At 55.2% G+C, this 23990-nt stretch overlaps 1 protein-coding gene across 4 annotated transcripts; it reads left to right on the top strand.

The window, feature by feature from the left end:
- Nucleotides 1-251: 251 nt before the first annotated feature.
- Nucleotides 252-22265, top strand: IGF2BP2 (insulin like growth factor 2 mRNA binding protein 2). Of its 4 annotated transcripts, none has more exons than XM_032698263.1 (17): nucleotides 252-510; nucleotides 987-1047; nucleotides 9847-9895; nucleotides 10226-10277; nucleotides 10770-10833; nucleotides 11738-12010; nucleotides 15816-15950; nucleotides 16098-16220; nucleotides 16759-16894; nucleotides 17084-17212; nucleotides 18022-18042; nucleotides 19123-19191; nucleotides 19472-19588; nucleotides 19858-19932; nucleotides 20149-20280; nucleotides 20545-20658; nucleotides 21615-22265. In XM_032698263.1, the coding sequence occupies exons 1-17, from the start codon at nucleotides 321-323 to the stop codon at nucleotides 21711-21713; spliced, it is 1839 nt and encodes a 612-aa protein (XP_032554154.1). In that variant the 5' UTR covers nucleotides 252-320; the 3' UTR covers nucleotides 21714-22265. The 4 variants fall into 4 exon arrangements, with proteins under 4 accessions (XP_032554154.1, XP_032554153.1, XP_032554158.1 ...); XM_032698262.1 differs by having other exon boundaries at nucleotides 18019-18042; XM_032698267.1 differs by lacking the exon at nucleotides 252-510 and adding an exon at nucleotides 742-771 and having other exon boundaries at nucleotides 18019-18042.
- The last annotated feature ends 1725 nt before the right edge of the window (nucleotides 22266-23990 follow it).

The raw sequence follows: 23990 nt of genomic DNA, 5'->3' as shown, positions 1-23990 counted from the left end.
GAGGTGGGTCGGGCTCACGGGGTGCGGTGGTTTGGGGGTGATGGAGGGAGCTGTTTTGGGGGTGCTGCGGTGCGGTGGGTTCCGGGACAGAAGGGCTGTGGGGGCACAGGGCCGAGTCCCCCCGGGCCCCCCCTGCCCACCTGCCCCCCCGCGGGGCGGCCCCGGGGCCGGGCCGGGCCGGGCTCCGCCCGCCGCTCTCGGAGGCTCCGCCGGGCCGGGGCCGGTGGCGCAGAGCGGGACCCTCCCGTGCCCGTGTCTGTCCCGCTCCCGGCAGGGGAGGAGCCGGGGGGGCTCCCGGGGAGGAGCCCGGGGGGCTCCCGATGAGGCGCCGGAGGATGAACCAGCTGTACATCGGCAACCTGAGCCCCGCCGCCACCGCCCAGGACCTCCGGCAGCTCTTCGGGGAGCGGCAGCTGCCCCTGCCCGGCCAGGTCCTCCTCAAGTCCGGCTACGCCTTCGTGGATTACCCGGACCAAAACTGGGCCATCCGGGCCATCGAGACCCTCTCGGGTGAGCGACCCCCCCCCCCGCGCCCCTCGCATCCCCCCCGCATCCCCCCGCCCCGCCGCCCCCTCCCCGGGCATCCCCCGGTCCCCCCTTCCCTCCCTCCTTTCCCTCCTTCCCTCCCTCCTCCCGCCCCGGCTCTTCCCAACCTCGCCTCTATTTTTCGCTGATTTTTTTGTCCGATTTTATTGGGAGCCCCCCGGGCGCGGCGCCCCCGGCCCCGCCGCCCCCCCGGCCCCCGCAGCCCCCCGGGGACCCGCGTACGAGGTGCCCAAGCCCAACTCCCCGGGGGCGCCGAGCGAGGGGGCCCAGGGGGGCCGGGGGGGGCTCGGGGCTCGGGGAGAGCCCGGGGGGCGCTGGGGGGCGAGATGCGGCGGGATGCGGTGGGGTGGGATGGGGAGGGCTGGGATTTGGCGGGGGGGGGGGGAATGCCGCCCTCCCCCATCCCCGGGGGGATGCTGAGCGCCCCGCTGTCTCCGCAGGGAAAGTGGAGCTGCACGGCAAAGTGATGGAAGTGGATTATTCGGTGCCCAAAAAGCTCAGGTAACCCCCGCGTCGTCACCCTCCGGACCCCTCCATCCCGTCCTCCGTCCCAACGGGACAGGGGGCGCGCCGGGAGCTCCGGGAACAGGGGTGCGGGGGATGGGGGGGGAGCCCCGTCGGTTTTACTTTCGCTCCGGAGCGCAGCGCGGGGAGGGGGGCAAGGAGCTCCCGGCCCACGGCCGCGTTCCCACGGCCGGGAACCCCCCGCGGGCGTCCCCCACCCCACGCTCCCCACCGCTCCCATGGAAAACAGCCCCTTATTTAGCAGGAAAACGCCAAAAAAAAATGCCCCTTTTCCCCGCTCTTTTCGCGGCGCGGATGGAGGTTTTCCCAGCAGCGGAGCCATCCGCGCCCTTAGGGGTATTATTTTAGTAGGTAATTAATCAAATTCCCCTTTGCAAACACCTCGTCCCCCCGTTATCCAGCCGGAGGAACCTCCGAGCCCAAAGCATTCCCGTATTTAATCCATCGTGTCGGAGCGCGCCCTCTTATTTCCATCAGGTGCCCGAGGCCGGGGCGATGGGCACATGTGTTTCCCAGGGAAAATAAACCCCGGGACTGTGCTGCGTAGCCTCATCCCGAGGTTTATTCTCCCCCCCTCCCTCCCTCCCGTCATGTGTAGGGATAAAAGGAAGGAAAAAACACCCCAGGGGCTGGTCCGGGCGGGTAATTTGCCGCCGCCCGGCGCGGGTTTGGCCTGGGGTGGGAGGTGGTGGGGTCTGAATTTGGCCCGGGATTGCTGGTGGGGTATTAATTTGGGAATGACGGGGGGGTTGGAAATGCTGTTGTGTAATTGAGGCTTAGGGGGGGGGAACGGCTCGTGCCCGGCATCACGTGTGCCGGAGTGGGATTTCGTCTTCAGCAGGGATCACACGCTCTCCACCTTCCAAACACCGCCCGAACGAGCCCCCAGGAAATTCCCAGGTGTGATATTCCTAAGCTAAAACCCCTGCTGCAGCCTCAGGTTGGGCTGCTGGTGACTTTGGAAGAGGGATGGAGCCAGGAATTGGGAGTTTGGGGCCATAGTACGGAGCCGGGGCTCGACCTTTACCATGTACGCAGGGGATGTAAACAAGGAATTCATCTTTAAATCCTCTGTCGGAGCTCGGGGGCTCCTGCTCTTCCTTCTAAGTTTTCAAATTAAAAGCAAACAAACAAACAAACAAAACCATTTAACCAGCCCAGACATAAATACAGGTTTATTTCACATCGCTCTGTTTTCAACTGGCTCCAAGTTTTCTATTCCCAAGTTTCCTCCTATTATTAAGATCTAATTTGAGATGATATCTTTTTATTCCCGGCCCCTAAAAAATCTATTCTGCTTTATATTAATATACCCAGTTTGGGGGGCTGTGCCTTGACTGGAGAGATTATAGATTTTCTTTTTATAATGTGATTTTTGGCAGGGAACGGGGCCTCACGTGGTTGTGTTTATTCCCCCCCCCCCCAGTTTAAATCCAGTTTTTATAGTCGTGGTCGAGTCTTGGAGAGATTCTGGGATTTCAGGGAGTTAAATGGTAAAAATCCCCCCTGGTTATTGAAATGAATTTGGGGGTTATTTGGGTCAGGGAACCTGAGTCCCCCTTGGCTCTGATCCCTCGGCCTTCCTGCGTCACAGGGATGTGAGGAGGTGCTTCCCTCCACACCCATCTTCACCTGGAATGCTCGATATTTTTCCATTAAAATTTAATATAGATCTATTTTATCAATATATTTATATGCATGTAAATACAGTTGGATAAGGAACAGGCTGGAAAAGCCTGGGACATCTCCCCAGGGGAAGCAGGGAAGGGAATTCCTCGACAGGAGGTGCTGGCAGGGGGGTTGTTTCTGTTTCTCCGAAGGCAGGAATTAAATGTGACAGTGGTGGGAAGGAGCCTGGATCCTGCCCAGTCCATCAGTTCCCTTCCCACGAGTTTAAAACCAGCCCTTCTGCTGCCATCCCAATAATTTGGGCTCCTCTAGGAAGGATCCAGCAGCCTCACAGTTGTTTTTTCCCCCCTTGTTTATGTTGGATTGTGGCTTGGAAAATTAACGAAAAAATAATTCTTCTTTTTTAATCAAGATTTAAAATTTTTAAATTGTTTTTAAAATTGATTTTGATACTCAGCAGGAGCAGGGAATACTTTTATTTGGTCTAAGCAATCCCACTCCAAGAGTATTTTGTATCCAGAGCATGGTGGTGAGGGAAGAAGAAGCATCTTCCCCCTTAAAGATTGGTTTTATATCTCTAAAATCTTTAAAATTCCTATTAATGGGAAAGATAGAAAAGAAAGACTATATAAAGATATAGAGTATTTTTAAAAAATAGGCTTTCTGTGGGGAATGGGAAGTAAAACTCAACCACCCCAGCACTGACTTTTAGACAAGGATCGGATAAAAATGAGGAGTTCAATAATCAGCAAAACTCCATTTATTATCCCCAAACCAGGGAGATCTGGGGGGTTCTGTTTGCAAAGGTGCCTTTTAATTTCTGCTTCTGCCGTAATTTTCAGAAATGGGAAAGGAAAACATGAGGGAGATGTGAACAGGGGGAGGAGGAGCCTGGAAATCACTGTAATATTAAATGTATCTATAAAATGTGTATAAAACTCGGGTGCTTTTGCCCCGGTTAAAAGTTGCTGGAGGGGGAGCGATGCCGGTGCCTCCCCAGGGGCTTTGCTGGGGGTGATTTCATGGCATTTCCTCCTATTTCCAAAGGAATTACCCTTAAATAATTCTCTCTTGAGCAGCAATTTGGTTCTCCTTTCGGTGTGTTTTTGCTTTATTGATTATTTACTTATTTTCCCCCCAGCCCTTTGTTTTTCACCCCAAAATGCGGGTGATGTTAAAGATCGGGAGGCACATCCAAACCTTTTTTGGTGCCCGCACGGACATCCCGTCTTTTCCTGCCTTATTACTAATTGCTTTAATGAGATGTTTAATTAGGGGAGTGGAATTCCCGTGCACACCAGTTGCTTTGCCAGGAAAAGCCCCTGGAACCTCTCCACGCGTGTCTGGGAATGCACGTGGGGAGCAGAAAATTGAATTTGGGGTGCTCAGAGTGAGGCTGCTCTCAGTCCTAGTCCTGTATCCTAAACTGGATATGTATTTTAACTTTTGGTGCCTTTTATAGTAATATAAGTTAATAATTTATGGTTGTGTATTTAAAATATTTAGTGTCTTTTATGTAGGTACAAATAAAAGATACTGGTTGTGTAAAGACACTATATAAAGGGCACTTTTTATATATATTTTATACATATAAAAACATACTTCAAATGTCTATTTTATATGTATAAAAATACACTCCTAATGTGTATTTTTATATGAGTGATGTGCACTAGATGAGCTTTAACAATCCCTTCCAACCCAAACTATTCTATGATTCTATATTTATATAAAATACTTAAATAAATATATGAAATTAAATAAAGCACACGAAACATTGCTATAGAATATATAAAATTTTTTATAAGACATATTTATATTTTTAAAAATAGACTTTATATATACATATATATATATATTTTTTTTTTTTTTTTTGAGAGAGAGAGAGACGTACATATGATGTTGCCAGGGTGATGCTGGTCAGGTCAGGGATGGGAAACCCCCTCCTGCTGCCTGTTGGATGTGTACCCAGTTTCCCATAGGTCTTGGAAGCTGTTCCCTATGGAGCTGGCCAGGAGAATCCCCTTGGAGCTGGTCCTTTCCCAGGCTCCAGCGCTGGCTCTGGCTCGGGGTGACACCGTTTTATTTTATTTTATCTGTTTTCTGGTGTGGTTGAACTGGGAGCTGCTGGCGTTGGAGTGGGTTTGGTTTTCTTTTCTCCTGAGTCTCTGCTTCCCGCTGGGAATATGAGGATGGGAGTGGGAATGCAGGGATGGGAGTGGGAATGCAGGGATGGGAGTGGGAATGCAGGGATGGGAGCAGGGGTGCAGGCAGGGGACAGAGGCCATGCCGTAGGATCCTGGGATTTTTCTTGGTACCATGGGAAGCCAACCTGGGTCTGGAGGCACAGGGAGAGACCAAAGCTGAAAAGAAAAGAATAACTGATTTTTTTTGCCCCTTCTTTCCCCCCTGCCTTTGTTTTCTTCTCATTTTCCCCCACCCCTTCTTTTCCTCCCTCTTTTCTCTCCTTTTTTGCCTCCTTTTCCCCCTCTTCTTTTTCCTCCTTCCTCTCACCTTCTTTTTCCTCCTTCCTTTTCCCCTTTCTTTCCCCTTCCTTTCTTTCCCCTTCCTTTCTTTCCCCTTCCTTTCTTTCCCCTTCCTTTCTTTCCCCTTCCTTTCTTTCCCCTTCCTTTCTTTCCCCTTCCTTTCTTTCCCCTTCCTTTCTTTCCCCTTCCTTTCTTTCCCCTTCCTTTCTTTCCCCTTCCTTTCTTTCCCCTTCCTTTCTTTCCCCTTCCTTTCTTTCCCCTTCCTTTCTTTCCCCTTCCTTTCTTTCCCCTTCCTTTCTTTCCCCCCTTTTCTTTCCCCCCTTTTCTTTCCCCCCTTTTCTTTCCCCCCTTTTCTTTCCCCCCTTTTCTTTCCCCCTTTTCCTTTCCCCCCTTTTCCTTTTCCCCCTTTCCTTTTCCCCCTTTTCTTTTCCCCCCTTTCCTTTCCCCCCTTTCTTCCCCCTTTCTTTTTCCCCACCTTCTTTTCCCTCTTCTTTCGTTTCTCCCTTGTCTCTCTTTCCCCCCTTCCTTCTTTTTTCCCCCTTCTTTCTCCTCCCCTTTCTTTCTTTTCCCCCTTCTTTCAGTTTCTCCTCCTTCTTTCTGTTTTCCCCTCCTTCTTTCCCCCTTTCTTTACCTTCTAATTTCCCTCCCTTCTCTTCCCCCACCCTCTGTTGTTTCCTCCCCCCTTCCTGTGGCCGGGCGGTGACAGATGGGCCGTCATTCCCGTCCATCCCTATTGTTAATACATCCCCGCTCCCGGGGCTGCGTCCATCCCGTGCTCCCGACCCTCGGCAGGTTGCTGGGCTTTGACAACAACGGATTTTAATTCCTTAAGAGCGTCAGGGCAAAGCCTGGGCTGGGAGGGAACTGGAGCAGCCTCGATGCTCTTGGCAACTGGTTGAAACTGGGGCAGCCCTTTAATGCTCATCCAGCCTGGCACTGATGGAGCAACTCGGGAAGATCCGCTGCTGGATGGGGTTGGGAGGCAGCAAAACTTGTCCAGGATGACCCTGATGACTTAAAATATATATATATATATATAATGGCAGACACAAACCCAACAGCCACTTCCTTCCCTGCCTGGTCGGTGTGGCTGGGTCTGGAAAATTCAGCTGGGATGGAATTTGGTCCGTGCCTGATGATGGGAATGTTTTTTGTAGATGTTTTCTTCTCTGGGACAAATATTTCATAAAGCAGGCAGGGCTCCTGTTTGATTTCCAGCACGTTTTCCCTCTGGTTTTTCCCCCCAATTCTCTTGAAAACTGATTTTTCAGGAAAGCAGGAGGTGCCAGACCGTGTTTTGTCTGCCCCCAGCACCAATCCAAGGTGGAAGGTGATAAAATCCCTTTGTGGCTTTAATACAGTTAAGATACTAAAGCTTGAGTACAAAAAAATTCTGCTTTTTTTAGGGCAGAGAGTGGTGAATGTTATATTCCATAATATTAATTATATACCATTATATATGATTTTTCATGTTATTGTATTATCATGTTGTTATATTACTATATTTTTATTATTGTAGTATTATTACGGGGCTTATATTTAAGCCATCTCAGTGAAATTGAGTTTTTGATTCCCAAATACTTTGGAATGTGAAGACCCTCTGGAGCAGGAGAGCAGGGGATGGCTGAGTGATCCATAGGAGGATCCGGGGAGGACCTGTGGAGTTTGAGCAGGGAGCTGGTGGCTCGTTTTCATTTCACACCTTCATCTCATCTTTTTTATCCTCCTTCTGTGTCCCTGGATTTTGGAGGGGGTTGTTACCCACTGTTTCCCTGGCAGCTATGGAAGGACAGGGAGCCACGCTGGAAAAGAGGGAGATGTGCCGAAAAAACCCTCAATCCACCTGATTCTGGGGAACCCCCCATAAGTTTTAAGGCATTTTCTGTTTTATTGCTTGATTTCAGCAAGTGCAGACCCCGGGCACGTGGCACGGGGTGATGCTGGCAGGTTTTCCTGGGTTTCCATCCCCTTTCCCTTCAGGATTGTGATGTCAGCCCCATGATTTTGCTCTGATGGATGCAGGAAATGACACACAAGATGGATTAATTCCTGAGCCCACCCCACAGCCTCGCTCCCTCCTCGATCCCACATGTGCTGCCAGTGCCCAAAACCCGGCTCTGGGATGAAGGAGATGCTCCCTCCTGGAGCTGCTGCCGAGCAGGACCTGTTTGGGTTGAATTTAGAAGGGAAAAAAAGCAGGTGAACCTGGTTTCTTTATCTCTTGAAGCCGGTGCTCTGTTCCCACAGGGCACTTTGTCCTGGTCTGGGCACGAGGTGGGTGTGCAGGCAGGGCAGAGCCAAAGGGTGATACAGGAGGATCAGCTCTCCAGGTTATCCAAGGACAGCTCACTGTGGCAGTTGCATCACACATTTAAGTGTTTTTCCCCGAAGTGGTTGTTACATTTATTATGTTTTTTAAATCCCCACCAGCCTGCTGCAAAACTGACGGGGGGAAACGTGGCTGCTGCCTCTGGTCATGAGCTCCTGTGCCGGGGTCCTGTCCCTGGAAATCAGTCCCCAGGTTTCGGGAGGAACGAGGAAAATGAAACTAAAATAAAAATAAAGGGGGTTTCTGCCTCCAGGTCCTCTTGGGAGTGGTGTTGGAGGAGGGTGGTCCCTGCCCCAGCCCTGGGAATCACACATCCATCACTCCATCAGTGATGACTGTGTGTGGTCCAGCACTGCTCCAGCCAGGTGGGGAATTACAAGAGCCATAAAAACACCCTGTGGGAATAATAACCTTATTTTAAGTGGTCAGTGGTGATGATGAGCTGCTGGGAGTCCTGCCTGGGGGTGGGGGGAACCTTGGAGCACCATTTGAGTGTCTTTAGGTGCTCTGCACGACCTTGGATGGACATTGGAAGTGGGAATATGTTGCAGTGTCCTTTTGGGAAGTGGGGTTACGTGGCACTGTGCTGTGATCCTTCTGTTTGGGTGTTTGGGGAGGTGGGTGGCAGGCACAGAGGGGTGAGCACCACCTCAGGAGACTGGGCTGCTCTGGCATCTCCCTTGGCATCTCTCGTGGCATCTCCCTTGGGAGACATGTAGGGAAATTACAGCCTTGGAGCAATTCAGTTCAAGGCAGAGGCTTCCCAGGAGTGACCAGGGGACTGTGTGCAGCTGCTGTGCTGGTTTCTCTTGGATGAGCTCCCTCAAAGTACCCTGTGTGCTGGGCTTTGGTGGCGGGTGAGCTGAGCCAGCTGAACCCCAAAGGGAGAGCGGCTCCTCCCTGGTCCAGCCTGTGGCATCCTGATGGTTCCCAGGCTGCAGGAGGAGGCTGGTTGTGGTAATGCTTTGGCTTGCAGCCGAGTGTGGCACCTTGGGATAAGGCCAGTGAAGGTTCCACCCATTGTTTGGGGCCTGGAAGGTGGTGGGAGTAACCAGGCAGCGTGTCCAGCTCTCTCCAGTGGTTTGAGGCTCACTGGGATTTGCTCAGGCACAGTGGCCTCACAGCCTGTCACCAGGCATTTTGGGAATGGGATGCATCCCTTGGAGCAGGCAGGAGTTGAAGATTGCTGGTGGAATCAGGGTGTTGATGTCTTCTTCCATCTCCTCCTGCCTCCTGGTCCTGCAGGATTTGGCCCAAAGCCCCTGGGTGTTGGTGACCATCAGCTGCAGCTGCTTCCCTGTCCCCCCGTAGTGTTGAGGCTGGTGGTGCTTGTCCTTCCAAGCATCCTCCTTGAGCTCATCCCAAGGAAGGGGAAAGCTTCATAAAATCAGCTTCCAGCTGCTGATCAGCTCCCAAAACCTGGCTGGGGGGGGGGGGGGGCCCTGTCAGGAAGCTCATCCCGGGTATTGGGAGAGCTGAGAACATAGGACAGTGCTTTGGTCAGAGCTGACTGACTACAAGCAGGATTGGGAATGCTGATCTGGGTGGCCCATGGATGAGCTCATGCCTTGGTTGGATCCGCCATGGATTGGACTGTCTCAAAACTCCCCACTGCCCAAGCACAGCCAGGCTGGGGAGATGTTTGGTGGCTGTTATGCCATGGGAAACCTTGGCAGTGGTTCCTGTACATCCATTCCCCAAGGCTGCTCCATGATGAGCTTGGGAGTGTAACCATGACCAGGTTGGGAGCACAGTCATGAGGTTGGGGATGCTGTCAAAGCCGGGTTGGGAATGCAGCCATGGCCAGATTGGGAACACAATCATGTCAGGTTGGAAGGTTGGGTGTGTTGGCCAGCTCCAAGAATATTTATTTAGGTTTCCCCAAGGAAAGCAGCCCCACGTTGCTGGGAAGTGGTGGACGTAGCAGGATACGTGTTTGGAGAGCCCCCTCAAGGGATAGCAGGGCTGGCTGTGGTGGGGCTGGGGGTCCTGTCCCCACCCAGCCCCCAGCCCAGGGCAGCGTGGTCAGGGGTGTCCATGCATCCCAGCCTTCCTGTGCGGCCATGGCTCTGCAGAGGCTCCTTTCAGGAGGTTTCCTTGGAAACCTGACAGCCAGCATGAGGAGGGAGCGTTCTGGAGACAGCTCCAGGCCCGGCAGGGTGACCGGGGCAAAACTGGGAGAAGCTCTTTCCCTGGGGATGAGCTGCCCTGGCTCGGCGTGGGGAAGCGGGATGCTTTGGAAAGCTCTCCCCAGCTGCCATGTGATTCCCAGAGAGGCTGTTCCCTCTGCTGTGGGGCACCTGCAGACCCTAACCCAGGGCTTTGTCTTTGCAGGAGCAGGAAGATCCAGATCCGAAATATCCCCCCCCACCTACAGTGGGAGGTAAGAAGTGGCCGATCCTAAAAACATCCCGTTCATCTCCCCCTCTGTCAGCACGAGCTGTGCCATTGGAGCACATGGTCTGCCCGTGGGCCACCCTTTACCCTCCCAGTAACCCCAGGAGGGAGCATGAACTGGACCCCAGCTCCTACCTGTCTGTGGGTCACGGAGTTGTGGGGCAGCTTTGAGTGGCGGGGCGTCTTTGGGATGGTGGGATGCAGGTGGGTGAAGGCATTTAAGCAGTTGGGTGATGTTGGGGGGTGTTTGTGGGGGGAGTGGGCTCTTCCCCTGCCTGTCTGGGGCCTCACCTGCCCGGTTTGCTGCTCTCCCCAGGTGCTGGATGGCCTGTTAGCTCAGTACGGGACGGTGGAGAACGTAGAGCAAGGTAAGATGGCCCAGCGTGGTCCTCAGCCCTGCAGAATTCCCAGCGCTGCTCCCTGGCTCTGCCCACACCACAGGAAAAGGAAACCCACTGGAGTGAAACCTAATTACCCCAGTAGTACTGGGCTGAACTGGTTTTCCTTTTGGACCCAAGCCCTGCTGGCAGAATTGGGGCCGCCCATCCCATGGTAGGATGGCATGAGCCATCCATCCTCCATCCCCAGGGATTCTCCTGGTCCCTGGCCTCTAAAAACGAGCTGAGTGTCGTTTGGGGTCCACTGATGGACTGGGGATGTCCAACCAAGTGTCCTGCTTGGATCCAGCTTTGGCACCTTCTGGTCTTGTTCCAACCCTGTCCTTGTGCTGGGGGGAAGTACAGCAGTGTCAGGCATCCCCATCCCACTGTCCCCAGCTGTGTCCCCTCTCTGGAGTGTGCTGGGAGCAGCAGTGACCTCTCTCCCTCCCTGCTCTAACTGTCCTCCTCTTGCTCCCCCAGTGAACACAGACACAGAAACAGCCGTTGTCAACGTGACCTACGCGACCAAGGAAGAGGCAAAAGTGTGAGTGGGCTTTGTTTCGCTTTGTCCGTAATTTCACAGCACCCAGACTTTTCCTGAGGAATCCCAGGCATCTTGTCTTCTGTCTAAGTTGTCCCACTGCTGGGCTGTCTCCTGCCTTCTCCCCTGATGGGAGATGGGGTTTCCTGTGGCCATCAGCCCTGTGGTTGTCCCTTCAAGGGGCCTTCTCTCCTTGTCTCCTGGACGTGCAATTCCCTTTGGACACTGTCCTTCCTGCAGGGTTCTCTGCCATGGCTCAGTGGCCTTGTCTTCAGGCAGCAAAGTGGAAAGCTGAGGGTCAGGTCAGATAAGCAGTTTGTCTTCCCAGGTTGGAAATCCAGGCCAAAACAGGGAATGCACCAGATTAATCACCAGTGTGACCACCCAGTTAGAGCTGCTGAAGGTGGTGAAGGAGATGGCAGAGTTGGTGAAGAAATGTGGTGGTGATGGGAGAGTGAGAAAAGCCAAGTTGAGGTTTCCAAAAAAGGGGCACCACATGCTACATCCCTCTCCCTGGACCTGTGGTGGTTGCTCAGAGCTGCTCTATCACCTTTTCCATGTCCAAAAAGCCTGTCAGGCTGTTTCTGGGAAGTACTTTGCCCAGGGGTAGGTTCCCAGGTGAAGGGGCAGGTCCCCAGGCTGCCATCCCACCTCTGCTGGGGAGATGAGCTGTGTGCCAGCTCCAGCATCAGCCACGTGGGAGAGGATGATGTCCCACCACGCTACAGGACTTGCTCCTCATGGGAAAAGCGAGGGGCTCTGGCTTCCCGTGGCCACCTTCTCCAGACCGGGGAGGGAGAAGCTGAGGACTGGGGAGGGACCATGGACTACCAGGCTCTGGGGGTGCTGGTGGGGTGCCCGTCCCCAGGGAGCCCCTCAACACCCTGCGCCTGTCCCTGCCTTGCAGAGCCATAGAGAAGCTGAGCGACCACCAGTTTGAGAACTATTCCTTCAAGATTTCCTACATCCCGGATGAAGAGGTGAGCTCCCCTCCGCCCCCCCAGCGATCCCGCCGCGGGGGCCACTCTTCCAGGGAGCGGGGCTCCTCCCCGGGGGGCTCCTCGCAGCCCAAACAGCTCGAGTTCCCACTGCGGATGCTGGTGCCCACGCAGTTTGTTGGTGCGATCATAGGAAAGGAGGGCTTGACCATAAAGAACCTTACTAAGCAAACCCAGTCCAAGTAAGTACTTCCAATGGTTTTGTTTCCTTCTGTAGGGTGCTGCAGGTCCCAGCTTGGGGTCCTCCCTGCACTCGGGGCTCTGGAGTGCCGGCCAGTGCCGATTCCTTGGGGTGCAGCCTTCAGGGGATGGTGGCAGAGCTCAAATCCTGAACCATTCCTGCTGGCCAGGGTGGTCTCGGTGCGGCAGGAGGGGGATGCACGTTGGAAAAGGCCAGGAATGAGTTCCTAAAGCCTCATGAAAGCAGCTGGGGATGAGGCTTTAGGGAGAAATGGCAAGTTTGGGGTTAAAATCCCAGAGGGGAATCCTCAGTGCAGTGGTCTTTGCCCTCGGGATTTGCTCATCAGTGGGATCATAATCATATGGGATGAGCATCCCATATGGGCTAGAGCTGTTGTAGGGGGAAAGGGGACACCATGGGAGCACTACCATGAGAAGGACAGGCTTTGTAACTGTTGGAAGCCTTTTTTTAGCCATTAACATTTTTTTTTAACATTTCTATTTTCAAAAAAAAAAAAGAAGGAAAGAACAAAAAGGGGGATTTGTCTTGCCAAAGTTTTCCATGTTTCTCTTGTCACTGTCCTCCTTGATTTCACCGCTGATCCTCCGCATGGTTTTCCTGCATGGTTTGTTCCTGCCCAGGTGTGTTTGTGTCTAACCCAAAGCTGCCTTCTCCCATGCTCATCATCCCGAACCCAGTGATCCCATGGGACGTAGGACTCCTGTCCCATAACAACATCCTAGTTCTCAGAGGAGCTTTTAGAGGCAAATTATTTGGTAGTAGCGTGGCCGGAGGTAGGAAGACGATCTAGACCCCGGCACTGGGTTGGCAGGAAGAGGTTTGTATGGAAAGAGGGCAGATGAGTAGGTTGAGAGGAGCTCTTGGAGCCCGGCTGGCCCTCAGGCAGGGCTGCCTGGTGGCTGTGAGCTGGTCCCTGTTGGCCACAAGCCCTTCTCCAGGTGAGTCCTGGTGGGATGAGCAGCAGGGGTAGCTGTGTCCCCACCACCCAAGACTGGAAGTTACCCTTTTCAAGCTCTGAGCCTGGTGAAGAGTGGGAAGATGCTGGTTTTTCCTGACCACGAGGCCAAACGCTGCTGCCTGGGGCAGTTTCTGCCATGAAATTGTCCTTCCTTATGGATTAGCTCCCTGTGCCTGCCCTGAAGACCTGGTGCCCTGGAGGAAGGCCATGCTCCGTGCTCGCCCCCTCTCCTGACCTACCCACAGAGACCATGTACTACCACTTCCACTCCAGCCTTGGGCAAAGAGGACCTCAAGCACCCGTCCTGGGCAGTCTCAGGAGACTCTTTCCTTCAGTTTGGGATGTCATCCCACAGCTGTGTCCTTGCTCAGGCCACCCTGAGTGATGTCCAGCCCCTGCTCCTACCCAAGGCAACCTTGGGTTCTGGATTCTTCTGGTCACATCGGACTTCACCCCCCGGCTGCACACACAGTGATCCCAGAGATGCTCCTGAGCTCCAGGGGACAAAACTGTCCCCAGGCTGAGCCATCTTCTCCCACAAAGAAGCCCAGGCCAAGAGCCCACCCCACCAGATGACCTTCCACAGCCCCTGGAACTCAGTGAGGAGAGGACCATGGCTACCGGGATAACCCTGCATGCACACCGTATTGTCCACCTGGAGAGGGCTGTCCCTCATGGCCACCGCTCCCTGAAGCATTCCCAGACCCCTGTGATGTGTCTTGGAGGCTTTTCCTGCTACTCCATGGGCAAACCTGCCCTGTCCCTGTCCCACCATCCCTGGTCGCCCCTTCCTGCAGCTCCTGGTGATGGGGTGAGGGTGCTGAGGGTCCCCTTCCCCATCCTCCCATTGGAATGGAGCTGTGCCCCAGTGGCACTGGGATGTGCTGGAAAGTCCAGAGCTCTCCCTTCTCCAGCTCTTTGGAGTGGGACATGCCTTGAACACGGCAGCCCCTTCCTGGCGTCACATCTTCCCTCTGCAAAGGGAACTCATGCCTCACACCCAGGTGTGGGATGGCTTGGTCAGCCAGAAACTTGGCTCATGCCTCTCTCTGGGGATTGTCCAAGGTCCTCATCACCTCAGTGCCTCCATTCAGCCCTTCCCTGGTGCTTGGTCCTTCTCCAGGGCGGAGGCTCAGCTCTGTCCCCACCTCCACCAGCCTCGGCTGCTTGTGGGTTCAAGGATCTGCCTGGCTCCTGTGTGTGGGGTTTGTTGGGATCCTCATGGGTTCCCCCTAACTGGGAGCATCAGCCTGGTCTATCATCGCCTCGTGTGGCCCCTTGTGATGTTCTTACCCTGTCCCAAATCGAAGGGGGAGGCAGCGTGTCCCTGTGCCTGCTGGGAACAGATCCTGCAAACCAACCTGACAGAGCTGCACAACCAGGAGCGCCTCAGGGGTGTCACACAGCACACAACAGGGTCACCACGGGCTGTAGATGTGACCAAGGGCAGGGAGAGCTCAGCGGTGCCAGTGTCCCCATCACCTCCTTGCACAGTCCACTCGGGACCAGCCTCCTGCCCGAGCAGCTCTGGCTGAAGCCGTGAGAGATCCGGAGAGATGGAGCCTACAAAGGGGATCACATTCTGTTTTCACTCCCTACTCAGCGCTTGTATGGAACCACTCTGAGGTCCCTTTGGAGCTGGTGGAGTTGGCTCTGCCCTTATCTCAGCTCCCCCAGCCTTACCTGGCTCACCCTCCGCTGCTCACGTTCCGACGCGCTGGCTCAGGAGCTCATGGAAGAGTTGACCTGTGCAAACCCAGCGGGACCCCACACCATTCCCCCACGGATGGGGGTGACAATGCCCCACAGCCCTTGGCCTGGCACACGCAGCGACACCAGGAGTGACCCCCGTCGGGACGGAGACCTCGGAGACATGGCCTGAGGCTCTGCCACGTCGGAGCTGAGCACCGGCGGGATTCACCGAGGGGCTGAGCGGCCACTGCCGCCCCTGCTCAGAAGATGTGGCCCTGGCTGCGGCAGTGACAGGGACACACGGTGGTGGCCCGTGGCAGGACAGCTGCATGGCGTCCGTCATTCTGCGGCGGGAAGAGCGCGCGGCCTCGCGCGGAGAAGACGGAGAGGTCGCTTCCCCCTGCTCTCCAGGACGCGTGGTTGAAGTGCGGGAGTCTCCTACCCTGCTTTCCTCTCTCCCTCTCTCTCAGGGCCTTTGCCAGGTACGGTTGAGCGTGAGGAGCGAGCTGGAGGCGCGTTCTGCCTCCCTGCCATGAGCTGAGGGAGGACCAGAGGAGGAGAGCAGGTCCCGCCGGGCGCACGGGAGGGGCTGCTGCTCTCCCGAGGGAGGGCGTGAGTACCAGCGCTGTTGTTGACGTGTTGCCTCCGTGTCGGGACAGACGCTGCCCACGGGTAAGTTCTCTCTGTCCCGAAGGACGTGGTCGCTGGACAGCCTCGGGTGTTGTGCAGAGAGAGGTGGAGGTCGGAAGGGACCTCTGGAGACCCCTGACCCGGTCTCCGGCTCCGAGTGGGACTGGCATCAGAGAGGATAGGCAGGTGGCTCAGGGCTTTGAGCTGTTGAGGGTTTGTTCTGCCTCCTCGATGCATTGGTTGACGTTGTGATGCCCCTCAGCTCCTGGGGACCTCATGTCCTAAAGGCAAACATAACCCAGGTCTGGTCCAAAGCACCCGAAACCAAACATGACCTGGGCTTGCATGAGCCAGGTGGTGGCAGATGCACCTGAGACCCAGGTTCACCCCAAAGCTTGAGCAAGTGTTGAAACGAGTTTTTTCTCAGCTCCTGAGCTCTCGAAAACCTCTGTGTGCCACCAGACCCATCTCAGGGGGCTCCTCTCTGCCGGTTGTTTCTCCATAGGGTCGACATCCACCGGAAGGAGAACGCCGGCGCCGCCGAAAAGCCCATCACCATCCACGCCACGCCGGAGGGCTGCTCCGAAGCCTGTCGCATGATCCTGGATATCATGCAGAAGGAGGCTGATGAAACTAAATCGTGAGTGCTGCGGGCTCAGCCAGACGGGTGGTGGTTTGAAACGGTGGTGGTTCTTCTGCTCCTTCCACCGCGTCCGTAGTGCCCCTGCCTGGAAATGGGTTTCCTGGCCAGACGGACCTTTGGATTTTATTTTTGAATCCGTTTTAGAGCAGAAGAGATTCCCTTGAAAATCCTGGCACACAACAGCCTGGTGGGGAGGTTGATTGGCAAGGAGGGCCGCAACCTCAAGAAGATTGAGCAGGACACGGGCACGAAGATCACCATCTCCCCGTAAGTTCCTGTGACAGGACAAGGGGAATGGCTTCCCACTACCAGAGGGCAGGATTAGATGGGATATTGGGAAGGAATTCTTATCTGTGAGGGTGGGGAGGCCCTGGCACAGGTTGCCCAGAGAAGCTGTGGCTGCCCCATCCCAGGAAGTGTTCAAGGCCAGGTTGGACAGGGCTTGGAGCAACCTGGGCTAGTGGAAGGTGTCCCTGCCCGTGGCAGGGGGTGGAACTGGATGGGCTTTAAGGTCCCTTCTAACCCCAACCATTCTGGAATTCCATGATTCAGTGAAGTCCTGGTGAACACCAAACCACCTCCTTCCATCCAGCATGGGATGGGCTGTGCTAGAGCCAGAAAACAGAGCAGTTGTGTCCTTCCGTGTGCATTCCCATCCCAGGTGGATGTTCCTCAGCCCAGGAGAGGGAGGGATGTGTGGAATCTGTCTTGGGGAGGAACCCTCAGCTTTGATTTGAGTTTTCCTGGGGCTTTTCTTGCCCCGGAGGAAGAATGTAACGGCGTGTCCGGGTTTCCCTGCGGGCAGTTTGCAGGATTTGACCATTTACAACCCCGAGCGGACCATCACGGTGAAGGGCAGCACGGAGGCCTGTTCCCATGCTGAGGTGGAGATCATGAAGAAGCTGAGAGAGGCCTACGAGAACGACGTGGTGGCTGTCAATGTAAGCTCCAGCCTTCCCCCTGGGATGCTCCCGCTCCACTGAGGTGGCCAGAAGAAAACTGGAGGGGAGAGTGTCAATATGTTATGACAAGGGTTGGTTGGCCCTCACCCATCACACTCACAGAGGGGTGAGAAGCCCCAGACCCCCACTCTGCCTTTCACACCTCTCTCCACGTCTTTGTTTTCCCAGCAACAAGCCAACCTGATCCCAGGACTGAACCTCAACGCCTTGGGCATCTTCTCCACAGGGCTGTCCATGCTCCCGTCCGCCCCGGGGGCCCGAGGGGCTGCAGCTGCCACCCCCTACCACCCCTTTGCAGTAAGTGTGGGAGGCTTTGGGGTGTGGGGGTGTGTTCCTGGGGGCAGAGTGGTGTCTGGAGAGTCCTGCTGGAGCTGTCGGCTTTGGGTGGTCACTGGAACTGCAGGAGCCTTGAGTGGGAGCTCTGACTCTTGGCCATTTGGGGAGGATGCTGTCATGGCAGCAGAGTGGAGAGGACAGGGAATGAAGGTGGATTGTTCTTCCTTGGATTCCGCTCCTGGGAAGATTCCTGTGTTGTGCTGAGCTTGGTTTCACATGTTTAAGGACTAGCTGTGTCTCGGGGGTCAGTGTCTGAAGAGAGCGTGGAAGAACCTTGCGGGTGCTCTTCAGTCCTGATTCCAAGCCTACTACTGGGTTGGTGTGGACTGGGTTGTGCCCTGTGGGTCTGGTCTTGGTGGCCACCTGAGTCCGCTGGTGTGGTCACAGGATGTGCAGGGGACGAGCAGCCCACCCTGTGCATCCACCAACAAAGGATCACCTTGGATCCCTGCCCTGCCACGCAGGGGTTGTGCTTGCAGGGAGCCAATCTCCACCCCACCTCATAGGGAGGCATTTTCCTTGTTCATGGGGTGCTGAGACCTGGGGAAGGATCTTCAAAACCCCTGAGGTCCCGTGTGGGCAGAAATGGTCCAGTGCTCAGAGACCACGGTGGCCAAAGTGCTGATGGAGAAAGTCCATCCAGCAGCATCTGCAGAGCACCCTTGGGTCCCCCGGGTGCTGTGGGCTGTCTCTGTTAGTCTCTGAAGAATTTATTCCAAGTTGTGGGTTAATTGACTTGTGCTGTTTTCTCTCCCTGGCGATGGCAGCAGCAGAGCGGGCGCAGGAGGACGGTGAGTGCCAGGGTGGGTGTGGGGGGGTGGTGGCTCTGGAGGGCACCAGGAGGGTCAGTTGGTCTGTCTGTGCCAGCCCATGGAGGGGAGGATGCTCTCCCTGTATGTTGGGAGACATCAGCTTGTGGGAAGTATTTGTGGGTGTGATGGGGAGGGTCTGGGCAGGCTTCTGAAGGGCAGCATTTGGTGTGGGGTCCTTCACCCCAAAGCTTTGCATGTCCTGTTTTAAGTCCCCCCGGTGAGGCCAAGAGGAGCAATTTCCTCTTGGAAATTGCCCCTGTTTATTTATAGTAAGACAAAAATGTGGAGGTCCAGAGACTGGGCAAGGATGGAGGATGAGAAAGGAGCTTCACAGTGAATGGGGGAGGCTGAGAACTGGGGGCCACCCTGGCTGGGTGGGAGATGACCTGTTGATGTCCCCCAGAGTGGGAGGGAGTTGTGTCTGTTGCCGGGAGAAATGTCTGGTGGATTTGAGACACAGAAGAGGTTGAGTTGGGTTGGAGTGGGTTGGGTTGGGGTGCTGACACACAGTCCTTCCTTCTGGCCATGGAGAGACCCTCTACTTTCTCCCTGCTCCCAGCCTGGGTATTGGGAGAACATCTTCAGCCTTTGCTTTTCCCTCTCTTGGAACTGGAGAGGGACAATGGGGATGGAAATCAGAGCCAAAGCAGACGTTTTGCTCAGTTCTCCCCAACCCCCAGCTTCTCCACAGGGGACCAGTGGTGGTTGCAGCACAGCCAAGAGGCTTTCCAGGGTTGTGGCTGCTCCAGCAGCAGGACACGGCCAAAAAAAACCAGCAGTGGGAAGGAACTGGGATTAACTGGGAGCTCCCACCACCTTGCAGCCCCTTTGTACTGGGCCAGAAGCACAGCATCCAGGCTGTAGCTCACCCTTTTACACCCTTGGGTGCACCCACGGTCTCAGGGGGTGGGGGGTGGTCCCTGAGTCCCCACCAGGCTCATGATGGTGGCACACTGCTCTTCTCACTTGTACTAGGGGTGGCTGGGATGGGGCTGGGAAGGGGCTGGCACCTTGGGGACATCACTGATGTCACTGACCCTGTTTCCTTTCCCACCACAGGGCTCCTCAGCCTACGTGTCGGGTCTGTACGGAGCCTCTCCGGCCGGCGCCTTCCCCCACCAACACCCTGTAAGTGCCCCTCCCCCATCAGCACCCCAAAAGTGCCCCAGCACCTCCCTCCATGAGGTCTTCACTTGAGCACCTTGGGAGGGGGGGAGTTGTGTGGCCAGGGCAGGCAAAAAAACAAGGTGGGTGCCAGCACCTCGACCCAACCCAACTCAACCCAGAACTTACCCAACTCAACCCAGCCCAACCCAGCTCCTCCTCAACCCTGGCATGCTGGGGTGGGGAGACCACCCCCTGATCCATCTGATCCCCTGACCCTCTGGCTCCTCTGTGCCCTTTCCAGCTGCCGGAGCAGGAGGTGGTGAACTTGTTCATCCCGACGCAGGCGGTGGGGGCCATCATCGGCAAGAAGGGGCAGCACATCAAGCAGCTGGCACGGTTTGCTGGTGCCTCCATCAAGGTGAGCAGGGCTCTGCAGGGGTGGGCCGGGGCCTTCATGCCTCAGTTTCCCCTTCCTGCTATTGAGGGCGGAGAATGGGAGCCCTTGGGGGGTGGTTTTACTCCCCAGATTAGTAGAAACCCAGTCCTGCAGCCTGGTTGTCACTCCTGCACAGGTGGGGGGATGTCCTTGCATGGGGGGGATGTTCTTGCATGGGGGGCACATCCCATTTAGGGGAGGTCTTGCCCGAGGAAGGGGTCCCACTCACAGTCCTTCCCGCTCCCTCCCAGATCGCCCCAGCAGAAGGTCCGGACACCAGCGAGCGGATGGTGATCATCACGGGGCCACCCGAGGCTCAGTTCAAGGTGTGCTGGCTGTGGGGTGGGTGCTGGGTGAGGACATGGGCAGGGACACAGCGAGGGCATCCCTGCGGTCCCCGCTGTGCTGCCACCCTCTGAGTGCCAGGGGGGCTCATGGCTTGGGACCACCACTTTGGTGCTGGTGGAACATCATCACCCGTGGGGATGGAGGGCACGGCAGGCACCGCTGGTTTTACTTCCCTTCTTCTGTCCCCTCTGCAGGCCCAGGGACGAATATTCGGGAAGCTGAAAGAGGAAAACTTCTTTAACCCGAAGGAGGAGGTGAAGCTCGAAGCCCACATCAAGGTGCCTTCCTTCGCCGCCGGCCGCGTCATCGGCAAAGGCGGCAAGACGGTAGGTGGGGGGTGCGGGGTGCTCCCACCTGCCCCAGTGGGGCAGAGTTGGGTGTCCCCCATGTCCCATCACCCTGTCCGGGTGCTCCGTGATCCCAGCAATGTCTCAGTCCCTGGAGGTGGCTCTTCATGGTGGCTGAGGAGGACGGGGTGTGACCCACGGCATTCCCAGTGCCGTGTGCCGGCTCGGAGCTGGGAGTGGCACCAGCAGCGGAGGATTTTGGCTCTTCCACGGCAAAACCTGGATCTGCGTCCTTTTCCCCAGGTGAACGAGCTGCAGAATTTAACGAGTGCAGAAGTGATTGTGCCGCGGGACCAAACCCCGGACGAGAACGACGAGGTCGTCGTCAAAATCATCGGGCATTTCTTTGCCAGTCAGGTGAGGTTTGGCCACGTGGCCGTGGCTTTTCTGGCATTCCCAACCAGGTTAAGGAAAGCCACCAAGCACAGCATTCGTTCCCTGAGCATCCTGCTGCCCTGATCTGGGAGGTTTCTGGGCAGTTTTGGTCACTGCAGTGTAAGAAGGATCTGAAGCCATTGTAGAGTGTCCAAAGGAGGCAGCGAGGATGGGGAAGGGCCTTGATTTGGAGCTGTGTGAGGACACTGAGGGCACTTGGTGTGTTCAGCTGGAGCAGAGGAGACTGAGGGGAGACCTCACTGCAGTTCCAACTGCCTGGGCAGGGGCAGAGGAGGGGCAGGGACTGAGCTCTGCTCTGGGGGGACCAGGGACAGCACCCAGGGAGTGGCTGGAGCTGTGCCAGGGCAGGGTCAGGTTGGATCTCAGGGAAAGGTTCTTCCCCCAGAGACTGGTTGGGCACTGCCCAGGCTCCCCAGGGCAGTGGGCACAGCCCCAAGGCTGCCAGAGCTCCAGGAGGGTTTGGCTGATCCTCTGGGGCACAGGGTGTGACTCTTGGGGCTGGGCCTGTGCAGGGCTGAGGGTTGGACTGGATGATCCTTGTGGGTCCCTTCCAACTCAGTAATCCTGTGAGTCTAGGAGCAGCTTGTTTATGAGGCCAGAAGTTATAAAGGAGGTTTGGTTGCTTTAAAATTAAAGTTTTCCTCAATTTAGCCAAAATCTTGTCTTGCACACTGGGTGTGAATAGGCTCCCCCATCCCACCTGGGTGCTCCTGACCCTTGGCTCCTGACTGCTGGGGGGTGACACCCCAAAATTGAGGCCATGGAGCAATGGAAGAACAAGCTGAAGCCCCAGCTTTAATTACAGCCGGGCTTGTCCTGGGGTTAAAAGCTGTCGTGGTTGTGATGCTGTCATGGCTCGGGGAGGGGGTCAGAGCTGCCGGTGGTGCCCCCTGACCCCCATTTCTGCCTCCCCCCAGACCGCCCAGCGCAAGATCAGGGAAATTGTGCAGCAGGTGAAGCAGCAGGAGCACAAACACGCTCAGGGAGCCGCGGCCTCGCAGCAGCACAGCAAGTGAGGCTCCCGCCAGCACCGCCCGACGAATGTAACCCCCCCGCCGCCCCCGGACCCCCAGCAGGGCAGGGCACAAACCAAAGACCCCCCCGGGCCCCCCAGCCGTGAGCCGGGAGGGGCACGGGGAGGGCTCCCTCCACCCCGCAGCCTCTGCCTTATTCCATCGCCTCCCCCGCCAACGCTCTCCCTCCGGGTGGACTAACACAGGCGGAGAGAGGGGATTCGGATTTTGGAATTTTTGGGAATTTGTTTGGGATTTGTTTGGAGTTTTCCCCCACCCCGTTTCACCCAGGAGGGGCTGGCCCGGCCTGGGGGGGGCCACGGCGCTCGTTAATTTTAGAATTAATATATCGGTAACGAAACTAACGCCCCATTTTTAAGTTTTGTAAGGGTTTTTTTTTTTTTTAATTATTTTTCTTTCTTTTTTTTTAATTTTCAGGGGGAGGGGGCTCTTTGTTTTTAGCAAAAGCAGGCTTTTCTAGAGGTCTAAGGGCAGGAGCTGGTCCATTGGTTCTCTAATGCACCGTAGAGCAGCAGAGCTGTAGGATTGCCAGCAGGGAAAAGAATTATTAAATAAGTGTTAAAAAACGATTTCTGAAGGGCTTTGAAGAAGAGCAGGGCCTGTAGGAGTCAACAGGATTCCCCTTGCCTCCTGCAAGAGGAATCTCTCCCTCACCCACCCTTTCCTCTTTGCTTCACAGACTCCAAAAGTGGGGGTTGCATCTGTTCCGTCCCCCCTTTCTGTCTGTCTCTCCTCTCTCCATCACTGCCCGGCACTGACATCCCTGAAAAACTATGGGCAGCGCCAGCCCTGCCCACTTTGGGCTGGGATTTTAGGAAAATGTCCTTGTTGCAGGGAGAGGAGGGGGAAATGGGTGGAGGAAAAAAAAAAAAGTGGATTTACAAAAGAGGTTGCCAGCCCAGGGGCTGGAAAAACCAACCAGCAAAATTAAAAATAATTTTTTGAAAAACTTTTTAAAAAATATTTTTAAAATTAAAAATATTCCCAACGATCCCCCCAACACACACACACACACACACAGACACACACAAAAAAACTACCTCAGGTTTTCGTACCTCAGCACCTTGCGCTTGTTGCCCTTTTAGAGATTTTTGTATGCCTTGTAAAACTGAAGAGTTGGAGCAATTTTTTTTTTTTTTTATTTTTGTAATAAAAAAAAGAAAACTGAGTTGGAAAAATGATCTCGACCAAGTCAGCTGCGAGGTGGGAGAAGGAAACCACCCCACCCTCCCCCCCCGCCGTGTCCCAGAGCTCTCCCGTGCTCTCCTGCAAGCTGAGAGCCAGTGGCCGTTCCTTCGGAGAAAGCTTGAGAAATGGTTCGAAAGGAAAAAAAAAAAAAAAACAAACAAAAAGGGAAAAAAGAAAAAGCCAAGCATAAAAAGTAAATTAAAAAACAAACAAACAAACAAAAAAAAGGGTTTAAGCAAATCCAAGCGACGGGTGGAAGCAGCGGAAGCACCGGGCAGGAGGAGGGATGGGAGCCGAGGTGCCGGGGGGCTGCGAATCCGTGTTTTCCTCTGCTGCAAAGTGTTGTGTGAAAACCAACCCGAGACACCGACAGAAAAAAAGAGAAATATATCCAGCTAACCAGAGCCTGAGCCTGCTCTCCGTGATTTCTTTGGGATCCCTCGCGTTGGGCACCGCCGGGGGTTCCCCCGTGGATGCCCCATTCTCCTGCAGGTGGGGAGGGAAGGGGTGGGTGTGGTGGGATTTTGGGGAGGGGGGTGGGTGTAGGCATTGCCACGTGGGAGTTGCCATCATGGAACCACCTCTGCATCCCTGCACATCCTTGGCAAAGCCAGAACGGTGGAAGAGCCAACGGGGAAAGGTTCCAGACAGGGCTGGGATGTCCCTGGGCTGAGGGGGCCACAGTGAGAGAACCCCCCCTCTGGGCTCTTCCCTCCCCCCCTTCCAGCACCAGGGACACTGTCTTGGAAAGGGCAGGCTCTGCTGTCACCCCAAAACACCTCAGAGCACCAAGCCCCCACCCCAACCACCTCTGCAGGCATCCTGTTGTGTTTGCCTCCAAAAAAGGAACAATTCATCTTCAGACCTGCAGCCCTGAACAGGGAGACCTGAAGGGAAGGGGAAAGGACACCTAAAACATTCAGAGCATCGATCTTCTGTGTCCTTAGGGAAGATAATTATGCCCGATGAATTATTTGTAAGGACAAAACACAACCAATCGCCTTTGGAATCGCTCTCCCTTTGGAGAGCCTGAGTTTGTGGCAGACTGAGGCAACCAGTGTGAAAGAAAAG

The sequence above is a fragment of the Chiroxiphia lanceolata genome, chromosome 10 (assembly GCF_009829145.1).
Source record: "Chiroxiphia lanceolata isolate bChiLan1 chromosome 10, bChiLan1.pri, whole genome shotgun sequence".
NCBI lineage: Eukaryota > Metazoa > Chordata > Aves > Passeriformes > Pipridae > Chiroxiphia > Chiroxiphia lanceolata.
This window is presented reverse-complemented; position numbering and strand designations above follow the sequence as displayed.